At 38.1% G+C, this 16,780-nt stretch overlaps 3 protein-coding genes across 4 annotated transcripts in view; 2 read left to right on the top strand and 1 right to left on the bottom strand.

Annotated features, from left to right (window-relative positions):
* The window catches only part of LOC113091256 (ras GTPase-activating-like protein IQGAP1), a 49,916-nt gene extending 48,993 nt beyond the window's left edge, over positions 1 to 923 (top strand). Inside the window, exon 38 of the mRNA XM_026256663.1 lies at positions 140 to 923. Within this exon, the coding sequence (XP_026112448.1) occupies positions 140 to 253 (114 nt within the window). The 3' untranslated portion in view covers positions 254 to 923. The remainder of the gene's footprint in view (positions 1 to 139) is intronic.
* Positions 924 to 1,106: 183 nt separating this feature from the next.
* Positions 1,107 to 4,165, top strand: LOC113091263 (proteinase-activated receptor 1-like). Its single transcript, XM_026256670.1, has 2 exons — positions 1,107 to 1,336; positions 2,218 to 4,165. The coding sequence occupies exons 1-2, from the start codon at positions 1,267 to 1,269 to the stop codon at positions 3,387 to 3,389; spliced, it is 1,242 nt and encodes a 413-aa protein (XP_026112455.1). The 5' UTR covers positions 1,107 to 1,266; the 3' UTR covers positions 3,390 to 4,165.
* An 867-nt stretch (positions 4,166 to 5,032) lies between these two features.
* LOC113091264 (single-stranded DNA-binding protein 2) overlaps positions 5,033 to 16,780 on the bottom strand; it is a 28,333-nt gene continuing 16,585 nt past the window's right edge. The window contains exons 5-17 of one of the 2 annotated variants that reach the window (XM_026256671.1): positions 10,672 to 10,749; positions 9,430 to 9,489; positions 9,286 to 9,346; positions 8,827 to 8,894; positions 8,674 to 8,741; positions 8,513 to 8,561; positions 8,396 to 8,431; positions 8,239 to 8,293; positions 6,444 to 6,514; positions 6,294 to 6,372; positions 6,071 to 6,102; positions 5,865 to 5,963; positions 5,033 to 5,778 (exon numbers count right to left, since the gene is read on the bottom strand). In XM_026256671.1, coding sequence (XP_026112456.1) covers positions 5,749 to 5,778; positions 5,865 to 5,963; positions 6,071 to 6,102; positions 6,294 to 6,372; positions 6,444 to 6,514; positions 8,239 to 8,293; positions 8,396 to 8,431; positions 8,513 to 8,561; positions 8,674 to 8,741; positions 8,827 to 8,894; positions 9,286 to 9,346; positions 9,430 to 9,489; positions 10,672 to 10,749 — 786 coding nt within the window. In that variant the 3' untranslated portion in view covers positions 5,033 to 5,748. The remainder of the gene's footprint in view (positions 5,779 to 5,864; positions 5,964 to 6,070; positions 6,103 to 6,293; positions 6,373 to 6,443; positions 6,515 to 8,238; positions 8,294 to 8,395; positions 8,432 to 8,512; positions 8,562 to 8,673; positions 8,742 to 8,826; positions 8,895 to 9,285; positions 9,347 to 9,429; positions 9,490 to 10,671; positions 10,750 to 16,780) is intronic. The other variant, XM_026256672.1, reaches the window with a different exon arrangement.

Here is a 16,780-nt window from a genome sequence, read left to right as displayed (position 1 = left end):
TCCCAGGTGCACAGAGCCTTGGCACAAGCCACATAGCAACAGTTTTTCTCTCGGACATGCAGGATATTAGTTGTATTATGTGCAATTGCATTTATGGACAGACCAATAGAGACCTGTTTTGTGTTTTTTTTATTACCAGGACCTGTTGCAGCTTCAGTATGAGGGAGTTGCTGTTATGAAAATGTTCGACAAGGCCAAAGTCAACGTCAACCTACTGATCTTCCTTTTGAACAAAAAGTTCTATGGAAAATGAAAGTGAAAATATGTTCAGTGAAAAATATCTAGTTCTCAGAGTCTCATTTTAGATGTTAGTCTACACAAATTGTGTGAAAAGAACAGCTTGTGCCTTTGGTTTTTAGATGTGTTTGTAAATGATATTTCTCTGAGCATTCAGGGTATTTGTGTAACTGTGTTTGCAGGTCTTCTGTATTTAATTAACTATAAAATGAGATCTTACCATTCTAAGAATTATCACACATGCCAAGCTGTACATACATAGATTACTTTTGACTTAACATTTGAAAGGAAAGTTAATCAAACCACAATCAAAACAACAAATGTTCATGACATTTTTTTAAATTGTGTATTAATTATATTTTTAAATACAAGTGTAATTGAAATATCTATTTTATTGCAAGTAATGTATTGAATGCTGCAATGTTTTAATATCTTAGTAATTAATAAGATGAACGACTTAATGACTGATAATGCACTACTGCCATGTGGCTTTTAAATAAGATAAACTGGAGAAGACTTTTCACAAGACTGTCATGAACTACAGTAGTGCCTTTCGTTTCTACGTGCTCAAATGTGCATCTTTTTAAAGTTACCTATTAAACGGCATCAGAAGTTTTCAGTAAAAAAAAACTGACAGTGTTCTGTAATGAGATGGATTAAATAAATACAGCGATCATACATCAAAACTTGTTTTATTTTCCTCCACATACACACACACACACACACACACACACACACACACACACACATATATATATATATATGTATATATATATATGCTGTAGATACTGGTAAGTAACCCGCCTCAACCCTGTATCAGCTAGTCCTGGTCTGTTGTGTTAGAGTAGGCGTTGACCTGCAGGAGACAGATGGGGGTGTGAATGTATTCACCCTCCAGTCTTGACTGATGTCTGAGGACTGCTGTTGAAATAGCGCGAGACCAGGCTCTTTCAGTGAACAGTCTTTGCTGGTTTTCTTTAGAATTGCATTCTTTCATCATTTTTGAGCTGCACGTTTCATTCAGCCGTGATGTTGCGGATTGTGGTGTTGATGGGGCTGCTGGTTGTGAAGGGCTCTGCGACTGCTCTGCCCAATAACGGTAAGTCATTTACAGCCTCTTTCTTTACACGTGAATCGATGTAAAGTATAATAAATTTAAGTAACTTGCGGTGCTTTGGTGAGCGGAGTCTACTTTTGAAAGTGAGCAATACAATCTCCTGCTCAAAAGTGACGTGCGAGTTAGCTGCTATTACATATTTGGGACGCTAAGTTCACAATAAGCGCTTAGTTAATTTGTTAATAACCCAGCATTTATTTGGTGCTCCATTACTTAAGGCAAGACTACTCTGCCGGGAGTGTTCTGTAAAATCTTGTCTAAATATGTTGAAACTAAGTTTATTAGCGTTTAATGAATTCCGCATTTCAAATACCATCCACAACTAATCATAAAAATCCCTTCTGAAAAAAAAGGTCTAGCCTGAGCAGGACTAATAGTAGGTTAAATCGAAATAAAACGAATAATAATGTAAAATTAAAAAGTTAAAATAATGTACTGTAAACTAAAAGCAATTTAATAAACTGTGAACTTTAACAGTTATTCATTTTAATTTATATGAATGTTAAACCCATGACCGAGTGGCTATATGGATTACTTTGTCATTTAATCACCGATTCCTCTCTGGAAATAAATTCTATATAGGCTTTAATATAACTAAATATTGTAGAAACATAATTTTCAGTAAAGTTGCTTTGTAACGATTTGTATTGTAAAAAGCGCTATACAAATAAACTTGAATTGAATTCAATAACTACAGTACGAAAAATTAGCCTGGCCAGGCAGAAAGATCAGATAAAAACAGTCTGTGCTGTTATGTCCTATTCTTGCGGGGGTATTTTTATAATAAGTAGCCTAATAATTATAATCGGGAATAATTAATGTGACAATTACATTTTTTTACCTAATGTTATTTATTTTCACAGACACGTTTATTCGGACATTTTCTGGTTTCTTCCTCACCGTCACCGATGAGCCCATTGATTACCTGGACGTGCAAGATGGAGGAAGCGGCTCCAGTTCGGATCCAGTCTCCAAACCCAAGAAAGATCACCAACACCACGTGGCTAAGAAGACTTACCACATCTCCCCGGAGGCCTCCAGCTTCCTCACAGGCCGCGTGCTGACCGCTGTCATCCCATCAATATACATTGTGGTGTTTATCATCAGCGCTCCTCTAAATCTGCTGGCGCTGGTCATGTTTGTGCGCAAAGTGAGACCGAAAAAAACGGCGGCGATTTATATGATCAATCTGGCTTGCGCCGACCTTCTGTTCGTCCTATTGCTCCCATTTAAGATAGCCTACCATTACAACGGAAATAACTGGATATTCGGGACCGGCATGTGTCGATTCGTCACGGCTGCTTTCTACTGCAACATGTACTGCTCTGTGCTGCTGATGATGTGCATTAGTGTGGACCGCTTCATGGCGGTCGTTTACCCGATGGACTCGCTCATCTGGCGCAGCCCGCGAACCGCGTCCGTCGTCTGCGCCGCCATGTGGCTTTTGTCCATCGGTGGTGTGACGCCTTTGCTGATTTCCAGTCAAACCATTCACCTACCTGACCTGGGTATCACCACCTGTCACGACGTCCTTGACATCCACCGCCTTCGCGAGTATTACCTGTATTTCTTCCCCATAATCTCTTCGCTTTTCTTCTTCATCCCGCTCATTTTTAGCACCGTTTGCTACGTGCGCGTCATCCAAGCGTTGTGCGCGGCCAACGTGGAAAACCGCGCGAAGAAAACGCGGGCCGTCTTTATGGCCGTAACGGTCTTTGCTATTTTCGTCATATGCTTCGCGCCCACAAACATCATCCTTTTGGCGCATTACGTGCAGTTCGCCCACAAGCACAACGATGCGTCTTACTCCGCGTACTTGGTGTCCACGTGCATCGGGAGCATCAGCTGCTGTCTGGACCCCATCATGTACTATTTCGGGTCGTCTCAGTGCCAAAAACAGGTTGTAGCCTTTCTCAAGTGTCAGGGATCTTCAGGCATCGAGAGCAGCGCACAGTTCACCAGCACCACCAGGTCAAGCAAGCTGGACACTTTTAAAAGCAGCGTGGGCAACCAGTACCGGAAGCTGATGGCATGAGAACCGGGCTGATTTGAAAGGAGTTTTGAGGACTTTGCAGCTGGTCAGGGTGAGAGACCTTCTCAGACCATCTGTAGCAGGTTTCCAATGACTTTAAATCGTTTACTTTATCAAAACTGCGTTTCTCAAAAGCGTGGGAAGCTTAAGTGGATAGGAGACCCATTGCCACCAGTGGTCTCTGCGATCAACTTAGCCTCTGATGCATTTGGGAAATGCATCATGATGGTTGGAGTTGATTGCACTATAATTAATTGGAACTCTTGAATTATTATTATTATTCTTAACATTTCCGAGAAGAGCCAAATGACCCTGGCACTTCATATGCTTTTATAAGGTCTTAGCTAATGTATAGATTCTTACTCTATTTTTGTATTCATTAATAGCTATACTTACCAATAAAATCATATTTACGTACCAGATACTTAATGTTTAGTAAAGACAACAAAATTTGTATGTTACATTAATTATGTTTATACTGTGATTTACATGATATGGGACCAGCTGGCTGGATTTTATGAAGTTGCTTGGTGAAAATTCTCTAAAACATTTACACCAGTTAACTGTGGGTTTATCTTCAGATAGATGTAACAGTATAGTATAGTCAGAAAATGTATACTTTTATCTAGCAAGGATGCGTTCATTTGACAGTAAAGACATTTAAATGTTAAAAATATACTGTGATTTTGAATTTTCTATTTTGAGTTTTCTGCATTGGTAATACTATTGGTAATAAAAGAAATGTCTCTCCAGCACCCAGCATTAAAAAAGATTTCTGAAGAATTATGTGACACTGAGAAATGCATCACAGGAATAAATAGCATTTTACATATCATTTTACATTTTAGTGAAATGCATTTAAAGCTGCAGTAGGGAACTTTTGACGCTCTAGCGGTTAATAAACAGAACTGCTTGCGTCTTGCAGAAGAACATTGTAGCCGGAACTACTTCTCTCTGTTTATGTCTATGAAGAATCACAAAGGTACTGGGTTACTCCGCCGCCGCGGTACCCCTGAAGCAATCTAAAATAGTCAGAATATAAACACTTATTATAGGTGCACCCTAGTGATTCAGGACAAGCTAAAAACACGGCTCGGAAAATGGATTCATGGTGTACTCGCTTATTATGTTCATTTTTCTACATTTTGAACACAAACAAAGTTACGGACCGCAGCTCTGATTGGTTGTTTTTTACCGGGAGCGCATGATTTTCTGCAAATGGCAATAGGACCACTGGGAGGAGCCAGAGGAGCTTGATTTTTTTCACAGATTATCTGTCTCATATTCTACTGTCAGGACATAATGACAGGTTTAATAAATATGTACAAAATATTTTTTGACAAAAGTTCCCTACAGCACCTTTAAATTAAATGTGTATATATATATATATATTAAAAAAAAATCTTCCCGGTTCCAACCCTTTTGACAGTAGGGTGTAAAGATGCAAATTATGTAAGTTAAGGCTTCAAATCTTGTTTAAAAGTGCTTTGAACACTGATATTTGTATATTGGTTTGTCTAAGTCAAGCCATTTAACCAGAGACCTGATCAAATCATTTCATATCTAGCAAGAATATTAGTTGACTATCAACCCAGCAAGAATGTACAAGAATGACCAAAAAGTTTACAAACTCAAAAACAACTACAAATGGTGAAAATGGTTTTTATATCAGCATATCCAAATTCTTCACAGATTCACAGCTGTATTTACAAGAATAAGTCCAACGTGACAAGAAATCTTGAGGTCAGTCCTAAAAATTTGGGGGTTAGTCCATTATGTTTAGGGATATACTGTACATTTGTCTTGTTTCAAAGCACAACTGAATTCAAGCCAAACTTTGGTGTGCCCAAATGCGTTTGATAAAGCGCGATTTTGTCAGTAACCGTTGTCTGATCAAATCCTCGTCTAAATGGGAAAATAACGTGAAGGCCTTGAAATATCAAGTTTCGTTCACTCAACAACAAAAATATTTTTTTCTGCTGTTCAATCATAACAAGGTTTAATTGTGTAAATGATCTAACAGTGGAGGAAGTCACTATATGGGATACTGAGGGCTTCTTGGGATTTTAGGACAGAAAAAAAAGCTTTTACATAAAAAAGGTACATAAAAAATACTTGTAAAAATGTATTATGCCCAAACAGGAGACGGGACATATTAACCATGGAATGTTGAAAAAGCTTCTTCTAGGTGTTTCAGCTTTCTTTCATGGCTTGCTTATGTTTATTCAGATTTGGTGTAGGATGACGTCACTAATTCAAAACAGTTCACCAAAAACAAAATGAGTAGAAAATCAAAATAGTCGGCTGGGAGAAGATTCAGCTTTTTGCTGAACACGGTGAAAATTACTCCTGCGCTGTCCTCTCACACACTCATTGTCATGTTTGGAGAATACTGCAAGACAGGAAGGTAGTTTGAATTTCATCTGCTGCCGTATTTAACTCAAACGATTCTACAGAAAAGGCTTTCTGCATACATACGCTTTCACTCTGAAATGGGTTGAGGAAGTTGCCACCCATTTCTCCATCATCTCTTGGTGTGCCAGGCTGATTATTCATGCTGAGGTTTCCTGGTGAGCTCTGATGTAAGTGAAAATTGAGTTTAAGAACAAAAAACACAAATGAATTTCAGATAAATGGCGTCACTGTTTAAATGTCTGTCAAAGTGGTATGGAAATGTCCCGTACCTTTGGGAGGCTTTCAATGTCACCAGATCCTGCTGTTGAATGGAGGGAAAAGGAAAAGACTTCAGAGAATTCAATGAAAAGTAGTAAAGGTGGAAATGTGCAAATGGATGGAATATATATATATACATATAAATATGTGTGTGTGTGTGTGTGTGTGTGTGTGTGTGTGTGTGTGTGTGTGTGTGTGTTTGGCATTGTGTTGTGTTTGTCAAATCTGTCTTACCTAATGAACCATTCATATGATGAGGCTCCATGCTTGCCATGCTGCCTATTGGGCCATCAGGACCTGAACCCAATGGAAACTGAAAGGAAAAATACCATAAGAAAAACAATATACTTTATACAAATATAGTTAAAAATTGCCAAGACTCACATTCGGTCTGTTTCCATTTGGAGGGACTGAGCTGATCAAGCTGTACATGTTGTCACTCGAGTTGTTTGACTCTAAATCAATATTGTACATCACATTAGTTATTAATTAATTAAAGACAAAATAAATGACTTGGGTAAAGAATGAAATGTGTCTTACTCTAAACAGCACACAAATACTGAGTTCAATAATTTATTTGATCCATATTTTAAATATTGAAATACTGATAAAAAGTATTGAATAAAATCTAGTCTATTTATAAACTTGCCTCATTCAAGAAGAATATGTGATGCTGTCTTTTTACAATTTGATCTAATCGACTTGCACGAGGGCATGCACAAGGCTTTACAGAGCACTTTGGATTTGAAGTTGTTAGTGTTGTGCTAGTCATCAGCCTCGTCTGATGCATGAGGGACACAAACAGTAGCTGTGTCCAAATTCAGGGTCTGCATCCTCCTTAGGATCCTTCCTACCCCGTTGAAGGAGGAGGGGTCCTCCGACGACCGCAAATCCGGAAGTCGGTGTTTGTGAATTTGGACAGCCTACCCTTCTTTCAGTTCCCTCCCTTACCCGTTGCTCATGTCCTGTCACCTAGCAACCATGACAGCGCTAAGCAAGACGCGGGTAAAGAGCTCATCGTTCTCTCTCCGGAGCTTTATAAGCACTTCTGGCTGCTCTTTCGTCCTTAGAAATAAGCTGTGTTTAAGGGGATATTCACACAGGCAGTAAGGAAGAAGCTAGTTTACGAAAGTAAACGTTTTTTTTTTTGTTTTTTTTTTGACATATACACGTACACATGTAAAAAAAAATGCTTAACGCTAAAACAAAGTGGCTAATAGAAAACCACTGAAAATATATATTTTTGAAAAGCCAGTTTTAAAAAAACTTCGACAATAATACTCCTCCCCCACTCCGCTACCACTCGCTTCGTCCTGCCGAAAAGAATTATGGGATAGGTAGGACGCGAAAGGATGCACCACACCCATCCTTCCAATTCGGGGAAAAGGAGGACGTATTTGTGGGCCGCATTTGAAGGATCCTACGAATTTGGACAGCCTTCGTCGCGGCACTGTGACGTAACATCCTTCAAATGAGTCCTCCGAAGGATGTAGACCCTGAATTTGGACACAGCCATGGAAAAAATTCAGGAGTGTCGAAGTCTTCATCGGATTGTTTGAATTGTACGGGAGACATGCCGCATTCTTTTACATTTCGCCTGGAAACAAAACTGCTGTGGCGTCAAACCCCTCATGAAAGAAAAAAGCCGTCGAGTTTATAACTGTGACAATGAGCGCTTATCAGGATCAACTAAACGCTGAATAATCAAAGGTATGTCAAATATTTCGTTATTTGACATATATAAGTTTCACGGCATAGAATCTTTAGAATACACCCGAGAGTTTTAAAAACCGGTCCATTTCCACGCCACGGAACGTCCTGCTGAACGAAACGAAATGTGATTGGTTGTTTGACATGTAGATCAAACGGCCTCATGGGAGAGACTTAGGTCTCTGCAGAGCAAAAGTGGGCGTTTATCACCATGTGGGTGTTTTGAAACTGCTGGGTGTTTCTGAATCATGCAATCTAAATGATCCCCCTTACCCAACAACACCCCTAAACCTAACGTCACTATTACATCAACTAATCAGGTATCATGGTGTAAAAACACCTTGATCTCGTAACTCCCATTACTTTCCTGCAGAGACCTATACTTGTCATAGGAGGGCCTTGGCCAATGAAAGCTGCCATAGATTTTATGCAGGACTAGTATTGTGCTGACTGATCCCGGATCTGTTACCTGCAGGACTGGGCATGATGGGTGTGCCTGGAGGGCCGCCTCCTGCTGGGGGACCCTGCAAACACACTGACTCTGCTTATTCAGATGACACAATGTTACCTCAGACAAGGTAACTACAACAACAACAAAAAACCATGGACAACATTACATTACTTACTGAATAACTGCCTGGAGATGCAGATGAATAAGGGATCTGCGGGGAGAAAGTACTGGTATTTATATTGTTTAGGATATTAGACTATATCAGTTATCACATGCCATGTTTAGAACTAACCGAATTGTTATTTGGAGGATTTGGCCATGGTCTTCCTCCTGCAAGACCCCTTTACACAACAGTATACAAATATTCAGTGTTTATACAGTAGTACAATAGGGATTCTGACTTAAAGGGATAGTCCACCCAAAAATGAAAACATGAAAGAAGAATTCAATTACATGTTAATCCCAGGCATCCCGGGTCCCATTATGGCATTTACGGGAGGTCTCATCCCACCACTATAGTTCTAAAAAACCAAATAGAAACCAATAACACATTACAGTAAAGTCTGTGCTTTCACAAATGTACCTAATTATCCATGGATAATTTACCTGTGGTCCAATAGGAACCATTCCTCGAGGGGTGATCCGCTGCATGGGCCCACTCATGTTGGGAGGGCCTTACAAATGGGAAAAAGGAAGCAAATGTAACAGAGGTAAACCTCCCTCCCCTGATCTCAAGAGGCGCCCCAGGTAGAGGCATTGGTTGTTAGCTTGTCCACTTCCCCTGTCGGAGACTAGGGTTCGAGTCCCGTTTGGAGCGGGGCAGATTGTACCGGAGGGATCATGCAAACAGGTTCAATATTTCATAACTTCATGTATTATTATGGCTGTTAACAGAATCTACACACTTTCTTTTCACAATTTCTATAAATTTGGGAGGATATCAGTCAAACTTGATAATAAAGTTAGAAACACATAAAGAAACACACAAGTTGTAGAAGTGTCTTTGTGGACTTGATTATATAGCATGTATTTCAAAATTTACACAGTTGTTTGTATTTTAAATACCTGGCTGCCTTGTAAGATCCATCCCACTGGGTAGGAGCATCTGGTTCCCAGGCCCCAAAGCCTGTTCAAAACAAACTAGATTGAAGTACTGAACTAGTTTTCGAATGCACTGATCGTAAAGACAGAATATATGAGTGAAAATACCTGACTGGGTATTCTTAGAGAACCTCTGGGCCCACCTGGGTATCGAGGAGACATAAACTGCTGAGGAAATACAAAAACAGAGAACAACTGATCAATTCAATCCATATCACACAAGCAGGCAAACCAGAGCAACCATAAATCATACCACCAGATGGCAATAGTGTATTTATTTTTTAAATCTGCAATTTAGGCTCTTGGAACAGATGTGTAACTTCACTGCTGTAGTCAAATGATCTGGGTTACACTTCATCATCAACATAAGTGGCTTTAATTCACCACTCAATGTAAAAATCACAAAAGTTCACATGAAATCAAAAAATGACCCTATTTGCTTTTTAAATGCATATTCTTGGTCTTATATGAATGCAAGTACATAAACCACCATAGACATTGAGGGGGACAAGTGCCCCCAATATATAGAAATGGCCAAATTGTCCACCCCAGTGCCTGAACGTAAAAAAACGGACGAACCAGCAAATGTTTTGCATTTTTTACATACAAAAATAAGAGTGAATGTGTGCATAATTTAAATTCTTATTTTGCAAATAGTTCAAAATGATTACTTCCCTACTAGACTTAACCCTAGCATTTCCTTTACTGTTCTATTTCTTAATTCTTTCTTTAAAAAAGGTCCACATTTCTGGTAAGCAGAGATGGGCACAAATACAGATGTATTTAAAAAATACAAATACAAATTCAAGTGTGGAAAAATTTACTTAAATGCAAATTAAGCATTATCACTGATGTACACACAGTCAAGCCTTTATGCATTTGAAATTCTTCTTTAAAAAACACAGCATATTATAACAGATAATTAAACAAATAATTGAAAAGTCACACATCTTTTCTTTCCAATTAAAAAAACAAAATGAAAGTATGGAAATCCCTTGCATAATCTGCTGTTTCAGACAACAACACATAGTTTTCAGGGCCTGAATAAATATTTAATTGCGCCGTTCATTCATAATCTATCCTGACTCAGCACTGTCTCGGATCAACTGTCAATCACAGAGGTAGAACATTTCTCTATTCACACTGACATCATCTGAATTTATTGTTTCCAAGCCACTTTTTTTGTTACGTTTCAGTCATTCAATGAACTTTATGAATAAGATATATTTATTCAAAAAAATAAAAAATAAAAAATCTGAAAAATCTGTTTATCAAACTAGATTAGTGAGCTGTATGAACAAAGTGCAATACTTGTAATGTGTGTGTGTGTGTGTGTGTGTGTGTGTTTACCTGAAAAAATCCTGGGGGCAAAGGCATACCATCTCCAGGAGGACTTCCAATCACCGGACTTTGTGTTGCTGCTGCACTCTACAGGACACACACACACGCACACACACAAAACTCTGATAAAAATATCCTCAAATAGCCTCTAAGAAAAACAGCATAAAGGACACAGGAAGATTGTAGAAGAGTCGGATGTTACATATCACATGTTACATATCGCTTTGGTAAAAACATGCATGTTATAATCTGAAAATGAAAGGACATTTTGAAGTAATAAACCAACAGCAGAAATGACTTTCAAAATCAGCACTGTATAAAAATTGCAGTTTGTTTTTATGGCCAGACAAATTACAGTACCCTACAAAGTCACATGCAAAAGTCCCTGCACAATAAGCACAGGCACACTGTGAACACATTAAGCATGAAGAGCATAATGCATTTCCAAAAGACACTTATATTTGCAGCAGAGGTGACTACAGAGAGGGAGGTCATTAAACAGCTATCAGTACACAGATGTAACCGCTTCACCTCATGTCTGATATCACCTGCTCTAGCAAAAACATGCGCACACAAACACACAAAGCTAAAGCTTGAACAATGAGATGAAATATGATACAGTGGGAAGACATAGACACTGAGAAGTTGCACCTTCTGGCAAACACATTTTGTCCACTGAATAATTAACAGCACTAGTGTTGGTGTACTACAGTTTCTCTGGGGGTTTAGGCTTTCTACTCTTTGGAAATGGAAGAAAAGCAACTGCTTTCCCCTGTTTGCCCCTACATACACTCACATCAGTTACCTGACCATACTAGACCATACCCAGAGCCATGTACCCAAGGGTAATAAAGGGTAATAATGGCCGATCAGTCATTTTGGGGAAGTCGTGGCCTTATGGTTAGAGAGTCAGAGTCTCAATAGAAGGGTTGTGAGTTCGAGTCTCGGACCCGCAGGAATTGTGGGTGGGGGGAGTGCATGTACTGTGCTCTCTCCACCCTCAATACCACGACTGAGGTGCCCTTGAGCAAGGCACTGAAACACCAACTGCTCCCCGGGCGCCGCAGCATAAATGGCTGCCCACTGCTCCGGGTGTGTGTTCACAGTGTGTGTGTGTGTGTGTGTGTGTGTGTGTGTTCACTGCTCTGTGTGTGTGCACTTTGGATGGGTTAAATGCAGAGCACAAATTCTGAGTATGGGTCACCATACTTGGCTGAATGTCACGTCACTTTAACTTCCACTTATGTATTTCATCACAAAAACAAAAACGAGGGAAAATTATGATTCACACAATCACATTTTAGGGACAGATACTGCACCAGCATATTCAAGTTCAATGAAAATTATTTATCCTAAATGAAAATTTTAAACATATCTTTTCTTACTTTGTAAAGAAACAGCTATACACAGTACATAGCCAATATGTTCCAGATTCTTGAGAATTAAGCCTGCAGCAGCTCTCCGTCTCTAAGTTCATACATTTCCATATTTATTAGATTTGCTCCTTCTTTCTGCAATAAGGGAGAGAGAGAGAGAGAGAGAGAGAGAGAGAGAGAGAGAGAGAGAGAGAGATTCCTCCAGTGGCTGGCTGGGTAGAGAGACTTTCTCTACTCATTAGAATGGAAAGTCCCCTCATCTAGACTTTCTCATCAGCTGTTTTAGGGACAACATCCCTATTGCTCACACTCAGAGAGAGAAATTATTCTACTCAGATCAAATGAGAGAAACAGACAGCATTAGGTCCAGGATGTAATAACTCTTACGTGGGGGATCAATGAGGTAAGGAAAACTGGAATTCTAAATGGAACATAAACCAAAGTGTAAAGAAGGGCTACCTTGAAGACAGTAAGGGCTAGTTTCAGTATAGTATAGCAGCGAACCATGTGTGTCAGTCAGAACATGATAGAGGGGGAAGCAATTAGCTTGAACTGATCTATTATGGCAAACAAGTTAATAAAAGCATCAAAAGGGAAAGCCAACCATTAACATGCACCTAATCAACATACTGCAATGCACAGTAATGTGCAATTATGAGCGATAGATAATAGGTCGGGCATCCTGAAGTAAAATCAAGGTAAGTACGATGGTCTGATAACTGATGAAGGTGCGGGAGCATGTGAAGCTCAGGTGCTTTTATAATATGTGGTCAAAGTTCTTCCTTGAATGAGTTCTACCCTTACCAAGATGTAGTATACTTCAAGTTTATTTTACCAAGTATACTTAAGTAGAGTTCAAATATATTTTTAAGTAAACTTAATGTAGCAAGTATACAGATATCAGTGTTCTAGTAGTATACTTGTAAGTGTACTTTTTCAATACTCCTTGGGACTAAATTGGCCCACTTTCTAGTATATACAAGTATACTTTTAAGTATACTTTAAATATAACAGTAACAAACTTTGACTACACAACTAGTTTACCTCTATGTTTGTAGTTTGTACTGCAATTATATTAATTAAAAGTGAACTTATAGGTTTACTGATAGTTTACTAATTAAAAACTTTGTACACTTTTAAGTATAGTCTCAGTAAACTACTAGTTTAGTAGTTTTATACTGCAAGTATACTCATAAGTTTTCTTTAAGTGAACTTTATATCATACTTTAAGTGTACTACTATGTACCTATTTTAGGTTTGAATTTGTAAATATTTTGTTGTCTGAATATCTGAACATACAAAAAAATCAAAAGAAAGAACATAATCTGCTTTTAAACGAAAGCATATTATTCTATTTTATGCATTCTTTTTTTAAACACTTTAATGTGGGTAAGTTTCATAAAAAATAAAGAAATTACCTTTTTGAACAAAACGCTGAAAAAAGACTATGAATTGAATTCAAAATGATAATCAAAATGGATGGAGATGGAGTCAATCAACACCCAAAGCTTGACTGTAATTATTACCTCTTCAGCGGTCGACATTTTATTCGACATTTCATGTCAGATGATCATGTTCGATTACATGTTTTACTATCTGTTGTTTCTTTTTTCTTCTCCACTTTCTTTTTTTTGGGGGGGGGGGGGGGGGGGGAATTCTGTGCAGAACATGTGTACTAGCGCCCTCTACTGTATAATAATGAAAACACGGATTCTAGGAGTATAGAATGTTTATAAGTCAAGTATACTTAAATATCATTTTAAGTATATTTCTGAGTAGTACATAAAGCCCATTTCTGAGAAGTATATAAAAAGTAAACTGAAAGCAAACTTTCCTATTTTCAGTTTAAAAGAAGTATAACAATAGTATGGAAGGATTTTCTGGACTATTTTCAAATGGAATTTCAAATTGTATTTTCATTTACGTTTTCAAAATCTGGACGCATAAATTGTGACATAATCCAAATGCAAATGCAAATCTTGCATTACCGTTTGCATTTTCGCTTTCGCTAATGCAGTGAGTGCCAAATTTCAAATTGAAAAGCAAAGTCCATTTGCAAATGCATTTCTCATGTCTTAAGAACTATGAGCCTGTCATATTTAAATAGCAATATTAATTACAACATTTGCTTTTTCACTCTCTCTGCACTGCGCATGTAAACTGCCAAAACTCAAATGGAATCGCAATCCCTTTTGCATTTGAATTTCCGATGTCTACATGGAAACCTGTCAATCAAGTAACAGGGGTGGGGCCATTTTATTGGGCGTGTTTGCATTGGGATGTGACATCACTCACAGTCGATGGTAATAAACAATTATTAATAGACGATTTTGCGGAATGTTTGGAAAAATGGAAGTAATTAATGAAACTGTGGAGGACATTTTGACACTTGCGCAGCAAGTCGACAACAGTTCATACGGTACAGATTTCCTTTTACTCAGAAGCCATTTGGTTTTGGACAGGTTAAATGAGTTTGTGGCCTTGACGAAAACAGCATTTTGCACAGCTAAATAAGCTCTTTCATAATAAAAGTCCCTGAAAGAGGGATAGTGCTACAGCACACTTAAGTCTTCTTATTTGCCTTTTGCACACAAAGAGTGCAGTACACTTAAACTAACCAAACAATCCAAAGATATTCATCTATTGAAATACAAACACATCAAATTCACTCACAGGAATTCATCCAAAATACAAGCACTATTTATAATTAAGGAAATCACATTTAATCAAATAACAAATCCTGTTCACTATTTCAACTGACCTATTTTGCTCTCATTTTCACATCTCACATGTGACTTGTTACATAAGCTCCCCCGAGAGACAACAGAAATAGTGACAGCTGAAGCTGAGCCATGTGTATAGGATTGTAAGATTAGACTTTAAAGCCAGCCGAGAACACAGACAGACCAATATAACAACAGGAAATATACCAATGATACAGACAGGAAGGAAGACTAGCTGCCCTCCTCTATTAATCTCTCCCTCGCCCCCCACATCTATTCATCCCGTCATGCCATTTGACACTTCCTGTACATACCAAATAGAAATGCAGAATTTTTTTACAAAACAAAACAAACACAAAAAAATGTATGTGGATTTATATAGGTAGAAAGTAATGTACTTTATATCATATATAGTCCTAAATAGAATGTTTTAATCTGTTGTGATTTATGGTGGGGATATTTCAGCTACTCATTGTTTATCGGGTTTCTGCAGGATTTTTAAGCTCAAATTTAAGACTTTCTGATCTGCACAAATAAAATGAATACCATATGAGCGGGGTAAGGCAATGTCTATAGTAACAGACTGTAAAACAGGATTTTCAATTCATATACAAGTTTTCACAAAAACAAAAAGTTTTAAATAAATACTTATAAATACTTATACTTAAACTTGAGTGTGTGAGGCGATGTCAGCAAAGTCCATTTAGCTTATTTAGCTGTGCAAAACATTTCATTTTGCTGCTGGATGAGGTAAACTAGTATTTGTTTTCAAATTATTTTACATTTCTAAATGTACTAATTAACATATTAATTTGTACCGCAACTGTTTTACTGTTTACTGCATTTTAAGTCTGTCTCACATCAGACGTGAAGTGCTGCGCTGCAACTAATTAATACATACATATATATATATATATATATACTCCTGAACAAAATCTTAAGACCAGAGGATGCTTGCAAATTTTACACATTTCGCACTAGTGGATCATAACCGGGTTGTAAGTGCTGCTTCAAAATGCCAAAAGAAGAAACAGGAGCAAGAGACAAAAAATAGAGTATAGGCAATTTATTGAAAACTGCATTTAAACTCAAACAGACTGTTCATCAGCTGATCAAAAGTTTAAGACCATAGCCATAAAAAGGTCAAATCTGCACAAAAATATGGCTTTCATGTCATTGCTTTTCAAGCAGTCATACTGTCAAGATCTCCTGATGGCAAAGGCAAAAAGGCTTTCTCTTTTTGAACGTGGCAGGATTGTTGAGCTGCACAAGCAAGGTCTCTCACAACGCGCCATCGCTGCCGAGGTTGGACGCAGTAAGACAGTCATTTTACACTTCTTAAAAAATCCTGAGAGTTATGGGACAAAAAGTCAAGTGGTAGACCCAAAAAGATTTCACCTGCACTGAGCCGCAGGATCCAACGGGTTGTCCTTGAAGACACAGGTCTATCCTCGACCCAAATTAAGGCCCTTAATGATGCCGACTGCAGCCCAATAACCATAAGACGTCATCTGCTAGAGAAGGGCTTCAAGAACAAAAAACGTCTTCAAAGGCCAATATTGTTCGTATCTGTTATGGAATAACCTAAACTCAAAATACTGCGTCACAGTAATAAAAAAAACAGCATGGTTTTGTAGCATACTATGTCACTAACAGATTGAGACCATCAACTAAAAAAAAAAAATTCAAAGATAAGCAGAATATTGTTTATTACAATTCTGGTGCTCTCTTGTGACGGCTCGTGGCGCATGCTGTGATATACCTGTCATATGATGGGGGTGTAACAGCGATCGTTTTTTTGTGTAAATAATTATTTCTTTATTTTTTCTTCATATATATGTATGTGTTTTGTGGTGAATGTGGCTGTATCTGCATGATTACCATCTCTATGACTGATAATCAGCATATGATAGAAAGCTATTAATGTAAATGCGTTTATATATGAATAGAGTGCGATTATTGAGAGGGGGGGGGGGGGGACTAGACATAGTCTCCGAAAAATTATTGCAGGAATCTCAT

This window comes from Carassius auratus, unplaced genomic scaffold (assembly GCF_003368295.1).
Source record: "Carassius auratus strain Wakin unplaced genomic scaffold, ASM336829v1 scaf_tig00214150, whole genome shotgun sequence".
Classification (NCBI taxonomy): domain Eukaryota; kingdom Metazoa; phylum Chordata; class Actinopteri; order Cypriniformes; family Cyprinidae; genus Carassius; species Carassius auratus.
The sequence above is the reverse complement of the archived record's forward strand: the minus strand, read 5'-3'. Positions and strand labels throughout refer to the sequence as shown.

Excerpts from the sequence above, each read along its gene's own strand:
- LOC113091263 (XM_026256670.1), top strand. The coding sequence starts at position 1,267 with ATGTTGCGGATTGTGGTGTTGATGGGGCTGCTGGTTGTGAAGGGCTCT. Across the intron at positions 1,337-2,217 it reads GACTGCTCTGCCCAATAACG|ACACGTTTATTCGGACATTT; the intron begins GTAAGTCATTTA and ends TTATTTTCACAG.